At 36.7% G+C, this 24,352-nt stretch overlaps 1 protein-coding gene across 3 annotated transcripts in view; it reads right to left on the bottom strand.

The window, feature by feature from the left end:
* Nucleotides 1-24,352, bottom strand: part of LARS2 (leucyl-tRNA synthetase 2, mitochondrial) — a 207,372-nt gene that overhangs the window by 140,258 nt on the left and 42,762 nt on the right. For all 3 annotated transcript variants that reach the window (XM_001379440.3, XM_016426424.2, XM_056800229.1), the window contains 2 exons: nt 21,713-21,804; nt 20,842-20,902 (listed from right to left, as the gene is read on the bottom strand). In XM_001379440.3, coding sequence (XP_001379477.1) covers nt 20,842-20,902; nt 21,713-21,804 — 153 coding nt within the window. The remainder of the gene's footprint in view (nt 1-20,841; nt 20,903-21,712; nt 21,805-24,352) is intronic.

Genomic DNA, 24,352 nt, shown 5'->3' with positions numbered 1-24,352 from the left:
CCAGTTGACAAGAACTCTATCAAGGCAGACTAACAATGCTGACAATTTCTCTAACTAGACAGTTGGGAAAAGGAAACCGCCCATTAAGACACCGATGAGATGTTTGGGTTTCAATCTATCATCTGTCTAATTTGGATAGATGCCAGCATTTCAGCTACCCAAGTCAAACTTGTTATTGTAATTTTTCTTCTTCTAGGAGGAAGTGTGCAGTGTGCATCTTATTAAAAAATGTGGAATAAACAAGACAGAGCCATAGGAAGTGTGTGTTCATTATATCCATCGTCTAGCTTTTCTAAATAATATGAGGGTCATTCATGAGATGATAAGCAGAACCCAGAGAGTGAGAAGCAGCATCACTCATTCATCTAGTTGACAAAAATAACCACAGTGGTGGCCAGAAAAGGGAGCAGACCCCCTTACCCCAACCCTTCCCCCAGCAGTGGGAAACTAAAAAATGGCATTATGAGAAAAATAGTTATAGATTGTGAAGCACATCAACTCATCTTAGTAAATTTTGCAAAAACAAAACAAATAAACAAAAATGTCATTGAGAAGGGAGAATAAGAGCAGAGAAGTCTCACTTACTAGGATAAATTAAAAAAAAAAAACTTGTCTACAGGACTAGTTATGTAAAAAAAAAAAATGCTGGTGAGTGACCCTCAGGGCAGGATAAACAGTAAAAGAAAGCAAAGCTACAGCAAGTAAAGCTAAGATGAACCAAATTAAACAAAACAAATTTACTTAGAATAGGCAAAGGATTATGCCATGGGCATGGTGCCATCACAGGATTGCCTTTTTCTGTGCCCCATACCACCAGGTAGGAGTTCTAATTCTGTTTCAGAAAGTGGCCTCTAACATGGTTTGTTGATGTCCCCTCCTTGTTCTTAGGTGCACCCTGCCTCTTGCCTTTGGGAAAGGAATAATTTTCAGGATCTCTGAAAACAGAATTCCATCCTTCTGGATAGAGTAAAAGATTTACTATCAGGGAGTTCAGGACACCATACAAAGAGAGCACATTAACAGTCTAAGCAGAATGTTCCACAGCTCCTTCTGGTCAGTCCTAATGATCTAGGACCATTCTAAGATCTAGTCTTTCCATGGTTCTTTCTCTTGTGACCACCTATGTCTCTTCCATCTTGTCCTAGAGTCAGCAGGCTCTCTCAGTTCTCAAATTTGGGTTAACCAAGAGTCAGGTGTCTCAGGGATTTTTCATTCCACTGTGGAGGTAACTGTCTTTATCCATTTTGCATTTCTACATTTCTCCTCTGGTGGGAGAAATGGAGTTAAAATAATCTGCAATTAAGTAGAAATGTTAATACCCACATTATCTTCCTTTCTACAATCCAGGGCATCAAGAAGCTTCTAGATTAGCTAAGAGTGGGCCTGGGTTTACTGATTTCCCTCCTCTTATTTTTTCTCTTTCTTTCTTAAGCAATTTTTAAAAATAAAATTATTCTCTGTGAGGAAGAAGGGGGGAAATATAGGGGAAATTTAGATTATGCTTTAAAAAAACATCAGCAAAATTTATTTCTAAAAAATTGTGATCCCCTTTTTGCAGAATAGAAGGCATATCAATTAAAGGTGCAGGAGCAGGAAGAAACAAGAATATTTAGGGTCTATTCATTTGAAAACAAAAATTGAACTTAAGGGCCAAGAAAACTCAAGAACCAGTGGGAGGTAAGGTTTGAAAAATATTAAATGATGAAAGCTTTAGGTCAAAGGTAAAATTTCCTTGGATGAGTTTCAAAGACGAGCTGGAATCTGGGAAAGCTCATTTAGAATACCAAACTCTAAAACTGAAGGATGGATATCCACACACACAACCACATTACAAAACTTTCTGACATTTCATCTTTTGTTCTTTTCTACCACCTGCAAAAACACTTTACCTATTTCTGGCCTTAAAAATACCCTCCCCCAAAATCTAAACCTTTCCTTGATCCTATTATGTCTTGTTATGATTAAAATTCTTCAGGGACTATATCTCAATTTATAATCATTTATTAAACAATAAAAAGTGGGCCAGAGATAGAGAAGACACCAACCACATGTGGCTGGCCCCAATAGCATACTACTCAGTTAGATTCCAAGTTTAAAAGTCCCCACTTCTTCCCTGTACTCTAATTTATGCTTTTTGTGACATCCCTTTCCGAAGCTTCTTTGATGGGAGCACTCCGATCCCACTCTGGCCAAGAAGCCAATCCTCCAGAGTCTGGAGAACTTTAGAATGGCCTCTACTTTTCTCTGCTACACAGTCTTAAGAGGCTTTATCTCCATTCTTATTCAGCAAGGGGATGGGGGAAAGCATATTGTAGCTTCAATCTACTTTTTTTTCCTTTTAAAATCCTTGCTGAAAAATGTAAAGTCTAGTGTTAAATTTCCATAATCCTTAACCTTGTGAACTTTAAGATTACCCCACTCTACTTAGTCTAACAAAAACAGGCATGTCTATACCCATACTTAAGGATTATGTATTTAGGAGGATGGCCTATGACAGACATGTGCTAACAAATGACAAATCAGAAACAACTGACAGACCCCTGGACTGTCTTAAGTCAAGCTTAACCTACCATTGGTACATGTAAGATGCAGGAAAGTGATGTAAAAACCGTCTATATATTTCACGTCACTTCCTCTCTCTGACCTTTTTAGTGGTGGAGAGGTGGCTGGTGGAGCGTGCTGAGCATTTCAGGATCTTGGGTGGCAGCTGTTATTGTCCGGATTTAGCGGTGAGTTTTCCTTAATACCATATTGGAGGAAGCTAAGTAGCCTAGTTCAGGTGAGACATCTCTACTGAGCTCTATCGGAGTTTAGGCTGATTATTTCTCCTTTACCTTCCAAACATTATCCTCTTTTTTTTTTAACATTATTTTATTTGGTTGTTTTCATACATTATTCACTGGAAACAAAGATTGTTTTCTTTTCCTCCCCCCCCCCCCCCCCTGCCTTTCCCTCTCCCATAGCCGACGCATGATTCCACTGGTTATCACATGTGTTCTTGACTCGAACCCATTTCCCTGTTGTTCGAATTTGCATTATAGTGTTCATTTAGAGTCTCTCCTCAGTCTTATCTCCTCCAACCCTGTAGTCAAGCAGTTGCTTTTCCTCAGTGTTTTTACTCCCATAGTTTATCCTCTGCTTGTGGGTAGTATTTTTTTTTAGATCCCTGCAGATTGTTCAGGGAAATTGCATTGATACTAATGGAGAAGTCCATTACCTTCGATTGTACCACAGTGTATCAGTCTCTGTGTATAATGTTTTCCTGGTTCTGCTCCTTTCGTTCTGCATCACTTCTTGGAGGTTGTTCCAGTCTCCATGGAATTCCTCTACTTTATTATTCCATTGAGCACAATAGTATTCCATCACCAACATATACCACAATTTGTTCAGCCATTCCCCAATTGAAGGGCATCCCCTCATTTTCCAATTTTTGGCCACCACAAAGAGCGCAGCTATGAATATTTTTGTACAAGTCTTTTTGTCCATTATCTCTTTGGGGTACAAGCCCAGCAGTGCTATGGCTGGATCAAAGGGCAGACAGTCTTTTATCGCCCTTTGGACATAGTTCCAAATTGCCCTCCAGAATAGTTGGATCAATTCACAACTCCACCAGCAATGAATTAATGTCCCCACTTTGCCACATCCCCTCCAGCATTCATTACTTTGCATAGCTGTCATGTTAGCCAATCTACTAGGTGTGAGGTGATACCTCAGAGTTGTTTTGATTTGCATCTCTCTGATTATAAGAGATGTAGAGCACTTTTTCATGTGCTTATTAATAGTTTTGATTTCTTTGGCTGAGAATTGCCTGTTCATGTCCCTTGCCCATTTGTCAATTGGAGAATGGCTTGATTTTTTGTACAATTGATTTAGTTCTTTATAAATTTTAGTAATTAAACCTTTGTCAGAGGTTTTTATGAAGATTGTTTCCCAATTTGTTGCTACCCTTCTGATTTTGGTTACATTGGTTTTGTTTGTACAAAAACTTTTTAATTTAATGTAATCCAGATTATTTATTTTGCATTTTGTAACTCTTTCTAATTCTTGCTTGGTTTTGAAGTATTTCCCTTCCCAAAGGTCTGACATGTATACTATTCTGTGTTCGCCTAATTTTCTTATAGTTTCCTTCTTTATGTTCAAGTCATTCATCCATTTTGAATTTATCTTGGTGTAGGGTGTGAGGTGTGATCTAAGCCTAATCTTTCCCATACTGTCCTCCAATTTTCCCAGCAGTTTTTATGAAATAGTGGATTTTTGTCCCAAAAGCTGGGATCTTTGGGTTTGTCATATACTGTCTTGCTGAGGTTGCTTGCCCCCAGTCTATTCCACTGATCCTCCTTTCTGTCTCTTAGCCAGTACCAAATTGTTTTGATGACCGCTGCATTATAATATAGTCTGAGATCTGGGACTGCAAGACCCCCTTCCTTTGTATTTTTTTTCATTATTTCCCTGGATATCCTTGATCTTTTGTTCTTCCAAATGAACTTTGTTATGGTTTTTTCTAAATCAGTAAAAAAAATTTTTGGAAGTTCCATGGGTATGGCACTAAATAGATAGATGAGTTTGGGTAGGACGGTCATTTTTATTATATTGTCTCGTCCTACCCATGAGAAGTTAATGTTCTTCCAATTGTTCAAGTCTAGTTTTAGTTGTGTGGAAAGTGTTCAAACATTATCCTCTTAAAAAGCCACTAATCTTCTTCAGGGACCTTGTGGAGGAGGAATTTAAACTCCCCCTGGCACAGGCCAGACGGGAGAAATCCTACACCTTTTCCCTCTGCCTTCTCCTTAATTCCTTCCCTATATATTAATTAAACCACCATAAATTTAAAAAAATATATGACTTGGGTATTTTATTTGGGATATTCCCTGGTGACCAAAAATAATTTAGACTAGGTCACAACCCAAAATTTATCCTTACAAACTTTTTCTCTTCCTTCTCTTTCACAGCCAAATTTGTATTTGATACTTCTTCTTCATGACTCACTTAATCTTTAACTCATTGCATGCTGACTTCTACTCTTACCATTATGCTGAAATGGTTCTCTCCATAGTTAGTGAAGGCCTCCATATTACTAATCTAGTAGCCTTTTTGGTTTTCTTCTTCTCAAGCTCCTTGAATTTTCTGGGCCTTCTGACACTACAGACCACCCTCTCTCTCTTAATAGTCTCTTCTCCAATGGTTTTCTTGACACTGTACTTTCATGGTTTTCTTTTGTTTTCTCTAATAACTCTTCAGAAAAAAGAGCACTAATTTTAGAGTAAGAAGGCATAGGTTAAAATTTTACCTGACACTTAGTACCTATGTGATATTAGGCAAATTACTTAAACATTCTTGGATTTCAGTTTCCTCATCTGTAAAATTGATGGGGTTGGAAAAAAAATGGTTTCTGAGACCCCATTCAGCTATATATATATTGCTTTTGTTGTCTCTTCCCTCACATCCCACCCCTTAAATGTGGATGTCCCCCAAGATTTTTGTATTAGTCTTCTCTTAGCATTTATATTATCTTTCTTGACAATCTTATTTTCTTAAACTTAATAAGTTTAACTTATTACCACTACCCAAATAACTCCCAAATTTTTATTTCCATCCCTAGCTTCTCCCCAAGGTTATAATATAGTATTTCTAATTCCTAATATTTACTTGGATGTTTCACCAGCATTCCAAACGCAACATATCTAAGATATCTTTCTACCTCCTGAAAATTAAAAACAAACAAACAAACAAAAAAACTTCCTTCTCTTAATTTCTCTATTTCTTTCAATGCAATCACAATCACCTGAACTCAAACCCCCATATTCTATCTTTGACTTTCCCCCCACCAAATGAGTTACTGGAGGCCATCAATTCTACCTTGACACTCTCAAATTCCTTCCTTCCTCTAAATTCTCACTATAGCTACTTTTAAAGACTTCATCCTTTTTCAACTAGATTGTTGTCATAGCCTCCAAATCAGTCTTTCTACCTTCAGATAATCACCTCTCCAAGCCATCCTTCACACTGCTGCCTGAATAGCTTTCCTAATACACTGATTGAATCATCACTCCTCTTCTCTAAAACCTTCAAATGTTCTTTCCCACTGAATAAAGTATAAATTCCTGATTTGTGTATTCCAAGACCTTCACAATGCCTTATCTCATAATCCTTCACCCGTTTTATGTGATTTATATTTTAGTCAACATTTACACTTATATTTTAGTTTATAGTTATTGTATTTTAGGCAACAATAATATTCTCTGCTTCTTCCCCCAACTCTCTACTGCTGCCTTTCCTCTCTTCCCTACTCCTGTGACCTCTTCCATCTTTATCTCTTGAGTTTCTTCCTTCTGAAGTGCTAAGTTGGCTGAATGAGTGAATGGTTATGACTAACCTCCCTTTACCCATATCATTTCAAAAGAGGAACAAATGCACCAAACATATATACTAAAATGGAGTAAGTCCCAATAAGATGAATAATTATTAGGGGATAAAACAAAGTATGAAAAAAGAATTTCTCTGTAAAGAGAAAAAGAAACTAGAAGACAAAGAAGCACAACTGGTTGTGACAAGCCATCTCAATAAGAGCAAAGAAGAAAGCTCAGGATTAGAATTCATCAGTTATTGGGCTCCCAGGAAAGGTACCTAAAACACAATCACTAATGAAGTTTGGACATCAGAGGCATTAAGCCTTATGTTACTTCAGTTGAATCTCCAAAGTCAGGAACTACAAGCTTAATTTCGAAGAAGTCAAAATAGACAATATTAAAAGACACAAAAAGGAAAACTTTTTGTTTAAACATAAAAAAAGTTATGTTTAAAGGCATCAAAAACAATAAAACACTATGACAATGGTTGATGGCACTTTAACATTAAATACTCATGGTATTGTATAAATAGAACTATCCTTGGCTTAGTAAATTAAGAGCCAGGCCTAGAGATGGAAGGTACTGGGTTCAGATCCAGACTCAGATTCTTCCTAGCTGTATGACTCTTGGCAAGTCACTTAACCCTTATTGCCTAGCTGTTACTTCTTCTTCTTCTTCTGCCTTGGAACCAATACACAGTATTGATTCTAAAATGGAAGGTAAGGGAAAGAAAGAAAAAAAGAAAAGGAAGGAAGGAAGCGAGGGAGGGAGGGAGGGAGGGAGGGAGGGAGGGAGGGAGGAAAGAAGGAAGGAAGGAATGAAAGAAGGAAGGCAGGAAGGAAGGAAGGAAGGAAGGAAGGAAGGAAGGAAGGAAGGAAGGAAGGAAGGAAGGAAGGAAGGGAGGGAGGAATGAAGGAAGGAAGGAAGGAAGGTAGGGAAGGAGGAAAGAAGGAAGGAATAGAACTGTCCTCAGAGTCAGGAAGCTCTGGTCTCCAAGGTTCACTTTGGCATATGCTGGCTGTGTTGCCCAGGAAATCTTAAAACAATAGGCTGTAGAGTAGCTGCCAAACTAAAGAAGAAAGGAGTTTCCTTACTGAAAGTTCCTTATGCAAGCCAAATCATAATCATGAGTCTGGCTTAAAAAAAAAAAGCTACATAGAAGCTAAATATAGATGCATCATACAGCAAAGTAACTAAGTACTGAAAGGAAAGGCTGATATGAAAAAACACTCAGATGGCAAGTCGCTGATAATAGGAGACTTCAACATTCCTTTTTCAAAACTCAACAAATGTATCAGAAGAATTTAAGAAAGGAAATTATAGATGAATAAAATGTTGGAAAAACTGAATTTGATAGATAAATTATACAGAGAAATAGATGGAAATCTTAGGTAGTATCCTTAGTTCAGGGGCACACAAGAAACGTGCAAAAACTAATTACATTGATTTAGAGCACAAAGAGCTCAGGAATAAATACAAAAAGGCAGAAAGATTAAAATATCTATAATTCATTACAGTAAAAATAATTAACAAAAAAGTAATATATGAACTAAAAATGATATTGTATAAATAGCTTAAATTACACAAAATAGAATGATAATAGTCATGCAGAATAGTAAAATCTATGGTAAATCAATGGTAAATATTGAAAGCAGTCCTTACAGGAAAAAATATATGCATGAATGCTTACATTAACAAAAAGAAAAATCAAAAATTAACAAATTGATCATGTAGCTTAAGAACATTTAGAATCTCAAAAAATGATCTTTAAACAAGTAAGAAAGGGGGAAATTAAAAATTAAAGGAAAAATAAATAGCATTTTTAAAAACTGGATAAATAAATCAGTTATTTTTTTTTTCTAAAACCCTTACCTTCTGTCTTGGAGTCAATACTGTGTATTGGCTCCAAGGCAGAAGAGTGGTAAGGGATAGGTAATGGGGGTTAAGTGACTTGCCCAGGGTCACATGGCTGGGAAGTGTCTGAGGCCACATTTGAACCTAGGACCTCTCATTCTCTAGACCTGACTCTCAATCCACTGAGCTACCCAGCTGCCCCCTAAATCAGTTATTTTTTAAAAGACCATTAAACTATTAGCTAATTTGATATTTAAGGAGGAAAACCAGATGACTAAAATTCAAAATGAGAGGAAGAAATTACAATAAACAAAGTAAAAAATGGAAAAATTATGCCTAATTATATGCTAATAAAACTGAAATGTAATTGAAATAAAAAGTATCTACAAAAGCACAAAATATAGAAAGAATAAAACAAGAAACTGATAGTTTAAACAACATAATCTTAGTAAGAAAAACAAAGCAAGTCATAAATGAACTGAAGGGAAAATTCTTAGGACCAGATGGATTTAGAAATAAATTCTATCAAATATTTAAAGAACAAATAATGTCCATACTATATAAATAATCTTCAAAAACAGAGAAGAGGCATTCTACCAACCTTTTTTGAAACAAATATGGTACGGATTCCCAAATTACAGAAAGAAAAAGCAGATAAATAGAATTATAGACCAAAATCATTAATGAATATTGAAGCAATAATTTTAAATAAAATTATGGCAAAAAAACACTAGGGTAATATATCCCAAAACATAGTCAAAACGACTAATTTGGATTTATTTCAGAAACTGAAGGATGTTCAAAATAGAAGAAAATAAATAACTTTAGCAAAATAGCAGAGAACAGAATTAACGTAAAAAATCTTTAATTCTACATAATACTAACAAAAAATCAGGAAAATAGAGAAGTATCATTCAAAATAACAGTAAATACATTAAACATGTAGGACTTAACATATTGGGGGGGGGAAAAACCGAGCTTACGATATAAAAACAAAGCATTTTTTGCCAAACAGACTATATAATTGGGTGTCTGTAACTGGGACAAGTCAATATAGAAAAGTTAAGAATACCACATTAATATACAGATTTTAATTTTATCAGTCAAATTATCACTAGGATACTTGATAAAATTAGACAAATAACAGCAAAATTCATGTAGTGGAGGGAAAGGAGGGGAAAAACCTTCAGAAACATAATGGGAATTTTTTTTTAAGTTATAGAAGGGTGAATGGAATTACCAGATCTTAAATTATAAAATAATCATTATTACCAAAGCCATCTGGTACTAGATTAAATATGGAAAAGTAGGGGCAACTAGATAACTCAATGGATTGAGAGCCAGGTCTAGAGATGGTAGGTCCTAGGTTCAAAATCTGGCTCAGACACTTCCCAGCTGTGTGACCTCAGACAAGTCACTTAACTCCCATTGCCTAGCCCTTACCACTCTTTTGCCTTGGAACCAATACATAGTATTGATTCTAAAGTGTAAGGTAGGGGTACAATAAATAAATAAATATGGGGAAATAGATCAATGGGATTAGATCTGTAACATTTGGAAGCAAACATGCATTGAAACCTAGTTTCAATAAGCCCATAAACAAGTTAAAGGAACTCATTACTTGGCAAAACTATTGGGAAAACTAGATAGCAGTATGGTAGAAAACAGGTTTAGACTGGATTCATACAATATAAATTCCAAATGGCTAAATAGTCTAAGGATTATCTGTTGTGTAACTGAGAAGAGAAAAGTTATCATCTATCAAGCAAAAGTGGTAATTATAAAAGGCAAAGTAAATTATTTTTATTATATAAAAATAAGGAGATTTTGCACAAACGAGCAGAATATCGAGAATTAGAAAAGATACAGATTAGGGGCCAGGGAAACTTTTGATTAAGCATTTCTAATATATTTGACAGTTCCAAAGGGAACTGATATTATTAGAGTGAAAGCCATTTCCTAATAGATAAGAGGGTGTGTGTGTGTATGTGTGCATGTGTGACAGGAAGTTTCAAAAAAAAACAAACAAAAATATCAACAACAAAGTTTTCAAAAATAATTATAAATGCAAATGTAAGACACATAATACAGATGACAAAGGAAAAATCAAATGCTAATAGGATTGTCAGAAAACAAGTATCTTAACTTGTGCCTCATGAACTATTTTCATAGTTTGGAATGTAATATGGAGTCACATAAGAAAAGTCATGTATTTGTTTATACAGATGACCCTTTATTATGTTTATATAAAAAGTAGATTATTTGCTGGGAAAAAAAGATCTAACTGTACCAAAGTATTCAAAATAATCCTATTTGTTGGAAATAGCAAAAAGTTGGAAACAAATTATATGCTTGAAAGGGGATGGTTGAGCAAATTGTGGCAAACTGATATAATGGAATGTTACTGTGCTTTAAGGAATTACAAATATAAAAAATTCAAAGAAATATGGGAACAATTATATGAGGTAACTGATATATAATGAAGAAAGCAAATCCAAAAGAATAATTTATATACTGATTCCAAATCTGAAGATAAGGGAACAACATTCAGGTTAATTACTGTGGGTGACCTTGATGGTACCTTCTTATAGTTAAAGTATGGAAGCTTTCTTTCTTTTAACAAATAGTAAATTACAAGTGTAGGTGAGAGGGAGGATGGTACAGTGGGTGGAGAGCTAGCCCAGATTCAAGATCCACCTTTAACACCACAGGAAGATAAGCTAGCCACTTAATGTCTCAGTGTTCTAGGCAACTTTCTCTTTTTTTTTAAACCCTTACCTTCCTTCTTGGAATCAATACTGGGTATTGGTTCCAAGGCAGAGGAGTGGTAAAGACTAGGCAATGGGGGGCAAGTGACTTGCCCAGGATCACATAGCTGGGAAGTGTCTGAGACCAGATTTGGACCTAGGACCTCCCATCTCTAGGCCTGGCTCTCAATCCACTGAACTACCCATCTGCCCCCTTAGGCAACTTTCTAAGACTATACACAGAAAATACTGACCTGTGTTGCTGGCAAAGGGAATTTCCTCAATTTGGAGCTCTCCATGGCAATGAAATCTTAGATCCAACCCCGATCCCATCATTTCATGCAATCATTCCTTTGTCTTGTTTGGCTTAACTATCTTCAGGGAATACATTTGTTTTGTGGAGTTAATGTTTATCTGCTGTGTTGATGCAATTTATGGATTAAAAAAAAGTTCCTTTTTTGTTTCAAGGCCTAACTTAGACAAACAAACATAAAATATTCAAAACAATTGTATTTGTTGGAAACAACAAAAAGTTGGAAACAAATTATATGTTTAATGGCTGGGGAGTGGCTGATACCTTCCCTTTATTCCCTCCTCCTCCCAGATGAAAAATGATCTGTCCATTGGGTAGCTTGGTAGCTCAGTGGATAGGGAATCAGAAATCAGGAGGATATGGACTCAAGTTTGGCCTTGGACACTTCCTAGCAGTGTGATCCTGAGCAAATCATTTAAACCCAATTGCCTAGCCCTTACTCTGCCTTGGAATCAATACTAAGTTTTAATTCTAGGACAGAAGGAAGGAGGTTAAAAAAAATTGATCTGTCCCTCATCAAATCTCCCACAACATTCTCCCTTTATAAAGGTCTCAATGACCTCCTTCAAGCTAGACCATGGAAGAAGGGTCTATGTTATATATACTTCTCCTTGTAAATCTGGCACAGCTGAAATACAAATTCTGGGTATTCAAAGGATTATATAAATCTTATTGAACTAGAATCGCCATCTCTACTTAAGGGGGGGAGAGATTAGGAGAGTTGACAAATGATGCTTACAGTGTAATAATGGGACACTCATGAGTCACAGGGCAGTGAAACTCTAATCCAATCTTCCTAAAAGAATTTCTCACAATTCAAGAAATCTGATTCTACAGCCAGTGAGTATCTTTGCAGGTGTTATTTCTTTCTTTCTTTCCATCAGCCAAATGGGAAAGTGAAATTAATTAAGTGCCGCTGACTTATGCCAAAGCCAGAACTCAGGGGGTTGCCAGGGAGGTGAGTGCCTGGGACACAACCCAGGACACAACTCTTTTAGCCACTACTTATTTATAGGTCAGTGTGTTATAGTGAAGACTCAAAGCCTTCAGTGTGAGCTAACACTGAGGGAGGAGGCAGGAAGTAAGGCTGATGGAAATGCCAAGAGTATGTAAATGCTTGTGTCACTTCCATGACTAGCCACCATCCTTGATGAACAGCTGCAGAAACACTCCAGCCCTTGTTCAGCCACTCAATTCCTTTGCTCCACTTCCAACATAGAACACAGATATTAAGTCCCCAAAAAATCCATCTTCCACCAACCATCCTCTTCTCTGCCAATCTGCTTGAATCCCTCTTTCAACAAGGACTTCTCTCTGGCTAAAGCTATAGGACCAAGCAGGCAAGATCAGGAGTTTAGGGAGCTAGTGCTACTGACCATGGAAATGTGGCTCTGTGATAGTCCTACATAACCTGGAAGAAGATAGAAAGAAGGAAGAAAAAAAGAAAAGAAGCATGTATTAAGCAGCTGCTACATGCCAAGCATTGGGTTAAGTGCTCTATAAATATTATCTCATTGGATCCTCACAACATACCTGGGAGGTAGATGCTATTAATATTTCCATTTTACAGATGAAGAAGACAAGGCTGTTAGAGTTTAAGGACTTGCCACAGCTAATAAATGTCTGAAGTAGGATTCAAATTCAGATCTCCTCGACTCCAAGTCTGGCTCTCTCTCCACTATGTCACCTAGTTGACTATCTAACATTCCTTATAGACTTAAATCTATGATTCTAAGTGGGAATAGTGATTATCCTGGAAGTAAAATAGGATCTCACAGAATAACAGAAGTTTAGCATAGGAAGGAACCTCTGAAGTGACCTAGAGCAACCCATACTTGAAAAAGGACCTTCTTTACAACATATCAAACAAGTGATCATCTACCTCAAAGGAGGAGATAATGGGGGTGGGAAGGAAGAAATGAAAAGGAAGAGGATAAGGAATGAGCTTTTATTCAGCACCTACTACATGCCAGGCACTGGACTAAGCATTTTACAGATATTAGATCATTTGGTCCTCACAACATCATTGTGCAGTAAGTGTGATTATTATCCCTGGGCAGTGGAAACCCAAACCTTCTATGGTCCATTCTACTTTGGGCTGCCTCTAATAGCTGGGAAGTATGTTTGGTTTTTTATATTAATCCTGAATGTGACTCAATGTCTATCCACTGCTCCTACTTTTGCTTTTGGAGACAGGCAAAACAATTTGAAACTCTTTTCTATGCCTAGGCCAGTGTCTCAAACATAGATGGCCCTTAATAAATGTTTGTTCACACATTAAGACAACTATAACATTTTCCCAAAATCTTTCCTTCTTTTCACCAAAAGTAACTTCTCAGTCTTGTCTGAGTCATTCCAATATTAAATATATTGGAGAAAATATGCACTTAAAGTTATTTATGATAAAACAAAAAAGGAATGGAGAAAATATTTAAATATGAAAAACTGATAGTTGAGTGGTAGGAGGGTTGGAGTCTGGGTTAATGTGATTGAGTAGGATTTTAAGCTCATATACCAGAATTCACATCCTCCCTTAGAAGGCCATTCCAATAATGCTGCTGTTGTACTCGATGTTTCTGGAATTCTGGCAGCACTTTCAGTTTGTGAGACTTTCTTTTGAAGATCCTTAATGATGTCAAATACTATCAAAAGCAAGTAGTGAATTTAAGTCAAGCTTCTTAAGTAACCAAGTATTTCCTAAATATCTGCTTGATACAGAATATTCCATAAAGAAGTACAGAGACATAATTATATCAGGTCCTTTTCCTATTACAGTCTTGAAAGGTAAAGTATTCATCTACCATCACCAACACCATTGAATTTCTTATTTATAAGGAAGTTCTACCAAGTTCCCACTTTAAAACAAAGAATACATATATGTTAGTGTAGCTTAGTAGTGGTAAGTTTGGAGTATGGAAACCCTAGATTCAAACCCCACTAATGACTGTACTAATTGTATGATCCCAGGCAAGTCACTTAACCTCAAAAGGCTTCAGGCACCTCCCTCAGACTTATTCTGTGGCTTGAATAAGTTGTGATCCCCTTAATGGATGCATGCCAGTAGATTTCCCAAGCTGATCATTTGAATATCTATATATACATACAAACACACACGAAGCTTTTTTAATGTTACTTTTTCATGAATGTATTTCTACGTGTATGTCTATACCTATAAAATCTGTACACATATGTTTTATAACATATATACATGAACACCCACATATGTCTTTGTTTTTCTCTTCCATTCTCAACCAAAAAAGAGGAAATAGTGGAGGAAAATTTATTTTCTCATTGTATTTGTGTGACAAACAAACCCTGTTTAACCTCAGTGAAGAGCTGCAAGATCGAGAGTCCAAAACATGGAGTGTGTGTTACCTGTTGCCAAGGTAACCACAGCCTCAGTTCCTGACAATAGATTCTTTGAAACCATTTTCTGAAACCCTATCAGTACTGCTCTTCAGTCCTAGAGTTTTAAAAAGCAATTCTCAGGAGAAACAGGCAACATCTATGATTTTCAAACACTGATTATAATGAAAAGGGGTCTATCATACCACTCGTTCTCTAATATGATCAAATTAACAGGTGGTTTTAAAAAAACAATTTTTAATAATAGATTTAGAATCCTCAAAGCAAAATGCACCACTTCATGTGTGTTCAAGAAGCTTCACGGCTAAGATTCTAACTGTGAGAAGGACTGAGTTTTCTAGGATCAATGTTTTCTGTATTGTGGAGCACTGACAGCAGGACACTACCTGGAAAACTTCGAGGCAAGCCACTATGCCTCTCTAGGCCTCAGTTTCCTTACTGGTAAAATGAAGGAACTGAACTAATCAGCCTTTGAAACCCTTTCCAGCTGTCCAGGCATTAAGATGTGGTAGTGGATAGGGTACTGAGCTGGAAGTCAGGAAGACCTAGGTTCAAAACTGGTCTCAGATACTTATTAGTTCTGTTACTCTGTGTCAGTCACTTAACCTCTGTCTGCCTCAGTCTCCTCATCTCTAAAATGAGGATAATAAAAGCACCTGCCTCTCAGGGCTGTTGTGGGGATCAAATGAGATAATATTTGTAAAGTCTGTGACGAATAAATTGACCCCATTCATAGGGGAAATAGTTTATGTCTAGATTAATATTATTGTGATAAATGAAACCAAAGTCAATGAACAAGGTGAAGCACAACAGAAGGATGGTTTGCAGGTTCTCCTTCATAAACCAAACCAACGTTGATGGAACTGCTTTCACTCTATGCCCAAAGGCATAAAAAATCATTTCCCAGGCCTTTAATTATTTCACTACGCAAACATAAACTCGTAGATCATAATGAGGATAAAAGCAGTGCTTGCATCAATATCTGTTGTGGAAGATGATGTAAAGAAATTCTATAAATGACTTTTCAAGATATTCCAACTAAGTCAGTATATGCCTTGACACGTCAATACAAAAATGGATATGAGTGAGAGTAATGGAAAGGATGTTAGAAAACATGGTTCAATATAAAAAAACTAAAGAGGCCAAAAACTACTGAAAACCTTATCATTAATCCTTTCTTTAGAAGAATGTGAAAAGGAACTAGGTGTGGCAAATGATGCTTATATCAATGCAAAGACAACTGACTAAGCCAGAAGTCAGATCACCTGGTGAAAGCAAACACCAAATAAGAAAAAAAAAGTAAACATTAAGATGCTTAAAATACAAGATTTCCAATCCAATACATTTAAATAAGTTCTTGATACCAAGAAATAGGAAATGGACAAACACAAAGACTGACTTGTCAGGATTTTCTGGAGAAGTTTAGCTCCAAAAAATAGTCACCATCATGAAGTTGTAGAAAGGGCAAACCTCTATTAGCAAACTTTTCATCTTCTTGTCTAGGTCCTTGGGGCATTGTACTAGATCTCCTTCTGAACTAATGTCTTTGCATAGTCATTTGATCAATTGTGAATCCATCTAATATATATTTCCAGAAATACATTTCTCTATTTTATTCACAGAATAGCAAATGGTAGTTTATCAGAACTCTGGCAGGCAAACTATTGAATTATTTTCATTTACCAGTTTAGTGTAGCTCTACCAAAAAAAAGGAAATGAAGTGAGTCTAGTATGACCTGCAAAATTGTGCCAATTCTGTAAATCATGGCTTTCTTTCCTAGTTCAACAAAAACAACAATAACAATAGTAGCTTACATTATACAATACATTGTTTTGTAAATCACTTTACACTAACCACCAGTTTAATCACCCATTCTCCAATTTTCCTGGGCATCAAAGTCAAGCTCACAAGCTAGGGAGTTTGCATTCTCTCTTTTTAAAAAATCAGGACATTTCTTTTTCCTGTTCTATATCTGGTATGCTCCGTGATCTTCCAGGTATCACTGGGTTTCACATCACAAGCTGACAGGTTTCAGGTCACAATCCACAGTTCTTTCAGAGTGTGAAGATATTTCATCTGAGCCAAATAATCTGAATTCATGGAAGATTTATGAGAACAAGAGTTGCTCTGGATGAGAAAGTATGGAAAAGAAGGGAACAACTATAAAGCGATTATTCATCCAGAAAAAAATCAAAGGTGTACTGAAGTTCCAAAAGTTATCTCATGTCCTTAAAATTCATGACACTTTCAGTGAAATCAAGTAGTACTGAGAAACATAATAGATGAAGTGTCAGCTTCAGAGTCTATGAGATCTGAGAGTCAGAAGGTTCTACCTCTGATTAACACTGATTATGTACCCCCAAACAAGTTGCTTAACCTCTTACTATCCCAAATAACTCTCTAAGACTTAAAAGTTGAATATGGTGCCAATATGCTTTGGTAGAGGGAGTTTCTTCACTGGGACTTCCCTACATTGGTGAAATCACAGATTAAGTATTATGTGGCATATCCCCAGCATACCATTATGGAGTCTCCTCAAAAGGCCTGGTCCTATTCAGTGCCTGGCTACCCAAAACCTTGAGTGTTCCCAGAACTGACCTTGCCTCCTAGGGCAAACTTGTGACTATAGCCAACTTCCTAGCTAAGGATATATACCTTCTGGGTTTTCCCAGAACCAGGTTCAGATCCTAGAACAAGATTGACTCAGCTTATAGACAAACTACTGTATTTGAATATACTAAATCAAATCATGTACACTGAGGTCACAGATATTGAATGTCTAAAAACAAAAGACAGTCTGTTCTTTCCCACTTGCAAATATATCCAACTATTTTATAAAGTAAGTGTTCCACAAAGAAACATTTCTTTCTTGCCATAATTGTAGTTTAAAGGTTTTACTTCATTTTACATTGATCTTAAAAGATATTTTTACAAGCACTGCCATTTAAATAGAGCTTTCTGCCCCTTCCATTCCACCTCCCAAGGTGATATTGACAGCTCTGGAAATAATATCTAAAAATGAATAATAACACAGTGGCAGACATTGTGATCTGAAGGATCACTTTTTTGCCACCTAGGCAATGTTCTATTGTCCATGGTCTTAATAAGTCATGTGGAAATAAAACCATTTCAGAAAAGTTTAAAATTTAATGAATTTGTCTATCATCCTTGGTCATGGTAGTTGACAACTTCAGAGATATAAATATAAAGCTGAATAAAAAATTATTTCAACCTCCTTCATGTTACAAATCAATAAACTGAGATCTGCAGAAAGGAAGTCACCTGCCTCAAGGTTTTAACCTGGATAGTATATGGTCTAACTCTTCACTGCACTGTATAATGTAGCAGAGTCTTCAAACTAGTGACTCACAGGATAGAAGGTGAAAGACTCTGCTTTTAAATTAGGCTTTCCCTGATGACCATTTTAAGGTAGCTTTTCTTCTAAAGTCTATACCCAAGTGTTAATTAGGTTGATTTTTTAAAATTATTTAATAAATGTCCTTGTCCTAATTGTTGGTGAAGGAATTCTGGAGAGCAATATGGAAACCATGCCCAAAAGGCCATGAAACTATGGCCCAGCAATGGCCTTTTGATCCAACAATCCCACTACTAGGTCTATATTCCAAAGGGATCAGAGATAAGAGAAAAGGATCTAACTTGTAGAAAACATTTTTAGCAGTAATTTTTTTTTTTTGGTAGCAAAGAACTGGAAACTGAGGAGATGCCCATTAATTAGAAAATGACTGAACAAGAAATGACAAATAGGATGAGTTTAGAAAAATCAGGAAAGAATTATATGAACTGTTGCAAAGTAAAATGAGCAGAACCAGGGTAACAGTGTATACACTAACAGAAATATTGTATAATGATCAACTATTATCAGTAAAATGAGGTCCAAAGAAAACCACATGGGACCCATGATAAAAACCATTATCCACAGTCAAAGAAGGTCTTGCTTCAATCTAATTGTAGATCAAAGCATGCCATCTTTCAGTTTATTTCCTTTGTAAGCTTTTTGTTGTATGTGTGATATGTCTCCTGTCATGACATGGGGAATATGAAAATATGTGCTACATGAAAGCACTGTTATAACTTATGTCAGACTATTTACTGCCTCAGGGAGGGGAGGGAAGGTGGGAGAGAGAGAATCTGAATCACAAAAAAGTAAATCAGAAAATATTTGCCAAAAGTTGTTTAATAAACACATTCAGTGTTAAAAAAAAAAAGTCCTTGGTTTAGTAGATAAAGATCATGCAAAAGGGCAAAACTCTCATCAGTAGTCAAGAAGAATGTTCAACTGTCTTTACATCATGCTACTTTGAATACACTCAACATGTCAGCCAGCCAAAGAGCATTTGTATGCTTGTGTCCATGTGAAGTTCATGAACAGAGGGTCAGAGCCAAGAGATTGGTTTCATAGGGAAGCTACCCTCAATGATTAACCATCTAAGCCTTAAAATATTTAAAGAATTCAACTCTAACCTAAAGGTATTTGAATTTTTGTCACTTTATTTGTTACAGAAAATGTAACTGCCTGAAAACTCCATCTAGGACTCATTACCATTCTTTAAAAGGAATGAAATAGAGATAATGAAGCCAGGATCCAGGTTGGGTTTCTGGAGTTCCTTATCCTTTGGCTGGGTTTAGGGCATTAATAATAATGATGATGATGTGGCTTATATCCTATTCAGAAACTTCACACAAGCACAGCATGAACACATCCTTCAAGAAGACTGTTGCAGAGGGCAGCTAGGTGGCTCAGTGGATTGATAATCAGGCCCAGAAATGGGAGGTCCTGGGTTCAAAACTGGCCTCAGACACTTCCCAGCTGTGTGACCCTGGGCAAGTCACTTGACCCCCATTGCCTAGACCTTACCACTCTTCTGCCTTGGAACCAATACACAGTATTGATTCCAGGAAGTAAAGTAAGGGTTATTTAAAAAAAAAAAGAAAAGAAAGAAGATTATAGAGAGACACTCAATGCTGCAAGCAACAGATAACATCAGAAATCAGCTCATTAGCAAATATGAATCTCCTACTTTAAGATTTAGAAAGTACTTTACAGTTGTGTGGCTCATGTAATTTCCTGCCACACCACCATGAGATAAAGGAGAACTTTCACTTATGATTGCTTTTTGTGCTTTTTGGGGGTAATAATAATAATATATCCCAAATGGCTAAGCACAGAACATTAGGACTGTAACTCCCACATTTAATAGATGGAAAAAAATAAGAGAGGTGAAAAGTGGTGAAGGGATTTGTCTGACTTAGCAGCAGAACAAAGACTAAAACCAGGGTCCATTTTCATTTCAGGGCTCTACATCCCAGCTATAAGAAGATGCTTCAGAGTGCGGGGCTCTCCACAGTTCCATTTGTACTAAAAAGGGAAGTAAGAACAAGACAGAAATGGGGCTTACCTATAGAAATGCATTCCTAACATTTCAGTTCTAGTGTGACCTCTGAAGAGTCAGGGACAAAGAGAGACATAGAAAGAGAGTGAGAGACAGAGACAGAGACAGAGAGAGTCAGAGAGAGAGAGAGACAGAGAAAGAGAAAGCAAGCACTTAGACATAAATGTTAAAATTCTTCAGTGACAGTTCCCTAGCTCCTACTATGATCCACTGGTTAAATACATATTTTTGAAAGTCTTTTGCAAGGAAAGGTTATTTATTATGAGGAAACCTTGTACTATGTCAAGCTCTGCACTTTAGCACTTAGAAAAAAAAATTTAAAGGGGAAATCAGAACTTAATCACTCAAAAAGATAAAGCTGGGAAGAGATATCATCTTTACCTAACTCCAGGCAGTCTTTCAAAAAGAACAGGCAAACCACCAGAGAAGAGTTTTAACTTGTAAAGGGACACATTTCTTGGAGAAAGTTTTTGCCACTAGGCACCACTGCTAAGCAGGAAATTAAAAAACTTAGCTGCCTCAATTTTCCCTTATTAGATGGTGAGTTCTTTATGGGAAGTAACCATCTCATTCATCTCTGCAACCCAGTAGAGTGCATAGCCCCTAAGAGGACCCCAATAAAAGCTGGATTGGTCTCTTGATTTGTGGCCATCCAATACTTACAATCTTTCTTATCAAAATGGAGCAGGGTGGGATGAGGGGAAAGTTCACTGATGACAGCTATAATCACATGCATTATTTTGATATGACAATTAACAATTCAACTGAAATCAATCTATCCTGTAAGAACAAAGGAACTTACCCGATCCCAGCTGAAACAAAGGCCTAGTTTATCAAGCTGTTCTCTCATGTGTTTGATATTACTGTAAAGCAAAGTGAGGATAATTTGTTTAAATAAATATGCAAAAATTCCTTAATCTATGGGATGGTTCTCTGGGAGGGAGGAAGATGAGAAAAAAGGGGAAATTTGAACTATATGATAATAAAAGACATCAATGAAAATTTATTTTTTTAAAAATGTACAAAAACATAACATAGAATTTTTCTAACAGAAATATACCTTATAGATTTTTATATATGTCAACTGAAATGGTTATATTTCATATACAATAGAATATTTCATATAATAGAAGAAAGAAGGAAAGAAGGAAACCATAGAAGAAAATCTAACATGGATTTCCCCCCCTAAAATCTGAAACTACTTAAAGGAAAGAATGGCACTTTAAGGAAGGAATGGCATATGAGCATGCAAGTACCTCATTTTAAAGTTGTTCTGTAGACAGCTTCAAGGGAGAAGCCATACACACATTTCAGAATTAGAACACAAGATTTCTGTTGGTTTAGTTAGCTTAGTTCACATCTGCCTGAAAGATTTGGTAAAGCTCTACTGCCACAAAAATCTTAGGAGGCTGGTAGTACAAAATATTATCATCTTCATCTTACAGATGAGAAGCCCACACTAAGACAAGTCTAGTAACTTGCTACTTGGTTAGAGTCAGGATCTTAATCCATGTTTCTGGATTCTAAGTTCCTTATACTTTTTATACTATACCATGTCATCTCTAGAACTATTCTTCTATTGGTTGAAGAGTAAGTTTCTAACATGAACTACATGATAACAAAAGTAAACTATGAGATATAAAGTAGTGACTTCAGAAAACAAAAATACATACCTTTGTGTCCAACTCTGTGGATGCAGACTCTGCTCAATTGCTGCATTTTCAGCAGGTAATCCAAACGCATCCCATCCCATCGGATTAATAACCTATCATCCAAATGAGAAAGTATGTTCATTAAAAATGACCCAACTCAAATCTATATCATCCTCGGGACACCATGAGCTATCATTTCCTTTCCCTTAGTCGTTCTCTCAAATCATATTTAAGGAATTTGTTAGGTCCTAATTTCATATGGTAGAAGACCAAAAAATTTTAAAACATCACAGATATTTATCTGACATCAATGCTTTCTTGCTCTTTTTCCTCTACCATCAGTAGTAGCAGCAGGCATTTATATAATAATATCTAGCATATGCAAAGTGCTTTACAAATATTATGCTATTTATTCCTTACAACAATCCTGGGAGATAGGTGCCATGATTCATTCCCATTTTATAGCTGAGGAAACTAAGGATGAAAGAGGTCACATAGCTAGAAAGTGTCTGTGGCTGCATTTGATCTCAGTTTCTTAATTCCGGGTACAGCACTCTGTCTCCTTTACGCTTAAATTGTCCTTATGTTTTTTGGGGGGCTGTTTTGCCCTTATGTTGTTTGATTACTTACAAAGTGATTTCTCCTCTACAACCTTGTAAGTTAAGTAAGTAGGCCAAATAACCTATCCCTTGTGACTCACTTAGACACAAATCATAAGGCCAGAAGGAATGTAGAAAACATTTCTCTAGAAAGCTACAAACTTATTCAAAAGAGTATGGTAGAAAAGAGGGAAGGGAACATGGGGACAATCAACTGAAGTAAAGCAGGGTAAAAGGAGGGAGAGAAATCAATATTAGTTATGAAGAATATATACTTATGTTAAGAAATCCAGGAAACCAAGAGGGGAAACAGGCTGAACTGTATTGGGGAAAAAAATCAATAGAGACCAAAACACCAGTGAGCTGATCATTCAGAGTATATACAGATTGCCTGGACAGAGAAGGGAAGCTGGTGAGGAGCTTGGTTAAACACTTTGCATGCCTGGCCCAGAGGTATATTATGGCAGTGATAGGGGATTTCAATCCTTGAGACATTTGTCAGAGCTCTCCCTTTGTCAGAGCCAGAGAGGGTAATGATTTCCTAACTTGTCTTAATGACAATTTCAGCCTTCAAAAGCTAAGGGAATCGCTTTTGAGGACTTGATTTTTTTAAAAAAGAGAGAAAGAAAGAAAGAAAGTATAGACCTGACCATGTCAAACCCCAGCCCAATAAACTTGAGTGACTCCCTGCTGCCTCTAGGATAACTTATAAACTCCTCTCTGTGGCATTTAAAATCCTTCCCAATCTGGTTGCCACCTAACTCTCCACTACTCTCTTCAACAATTCTTCAGACCAGACAAACTAGCTTTCATTTTTAAACCCTACCTTTGTCCTTAGAATACAATATAAATATCTATTCCAAAGTAGGAGAGTGGTATGGGTGAAGCAGTGGGGTTAAGTGACTTGCCCAGGGTCACATAGTTGGAAAGAGTCTAAGATCAAATTTGAACCCAGGACCTCCCATTTCTAGGCCTGGCTCTCTATCCAATGAGCCACCTAACTGCCTCTCAAGCTATGGATTTCACATGGGGATTTTTTTTTAATGGGATAACACGTAAAATCTTGGACTAAGGTTCAAACTATCAACCTTACAAATAGAATATGGAGGACAAAGAGGACATGTGAAAATGTTCTGGGAATTTCAGGGGACTGCAAGCTCCATGAATTGAGGGGGTCATGTGAAATGCCAGCTAAAAAAGTCAATGCAGGTGTAGGCAGTAGAGACAAGCATGGGAGATGCTAGTCTTCTGGGGCAGACCTTATAGAAGGAACACTGTGCCTGACATTTTAGGAGACATCCAAAGAATGATGATAAGGATGTTAAGGATCTCAAAATCATGCATGTGAAATTTAGTTGATAGATCTGGGCATGCTTAGCTTGCAGAAGAGAAAACTAAAGAAGTACGTGCCATCTGCATTGAAATATAAACATAAAGTTCTGGAATGTGAAAGGATTAGGTGGATTTGTTTTGCATAGCCCCAAGGGACAACTTTAGTGGAAGTTGCAGAGTTGATAAATTTAAGTAAGTGGACTCAACCTTAAAGGGAGGAAATGGCTTCTCCCTTAACAGAGGTCTTCAAGCAAAGGCTAGATAACCACCTTTCAGCTATATTGTAGCAGGATTTTTATTCTGATATGGGTTGGACAAGATGGCCCTGAAGGTGAGTTTCAACTTGGAAGTTCTATGATTTTATGGTTTTTCTAGGAGAGGAAAGAGACTGAAACGGTTACATGAATATCAATAACTAGGCAAGTCCTACCTTACTAGCTACATGAACTGAAACCTTCTCAGTCTTAATGGCCTCATCTTTTTAAATGAGGATAATATAAAAGCACCTCCCTCACCGGGTTGTGATAAAAGGATTAAATGAGATAAGATATCAAAGTATTTCTGTTATTATTATTATGTGTCAGAGGCAAGCCTTGAATTTAAGCCTCCTGTGTCTGGTGCTTTTGAAACTGTTAAGTTGCTTACACCAGTGAAGAAGTCCTGACCAGTGGCCATATAAGAGGAAAAAGGAATGAGAATGAGTCAAGGAATTCCAATGAAAACCTAGAGA

The sequence above is a fragment of the Monodelphis domestica genome, chromosome 5, assembly GCF_027887165.1.
Source record: "Monodelphis domestica isolate mMonDom1 chromosome 5, mMonDom1.pri, whole genome shotgun sequence".
In the NCBI taxonomy this organism is placed as follows: Eukaryota; Metazoa; Chordata; class Mammalia; order Didelphimorphia; family Didelphidae; genus Monodelphis; species Monodelphis domestica.
The sequence above is the reverse complement of the archived record's forward strand: the minus strand, read 5'-3'. Positions and strand labels throughout refer to the sequence as shown.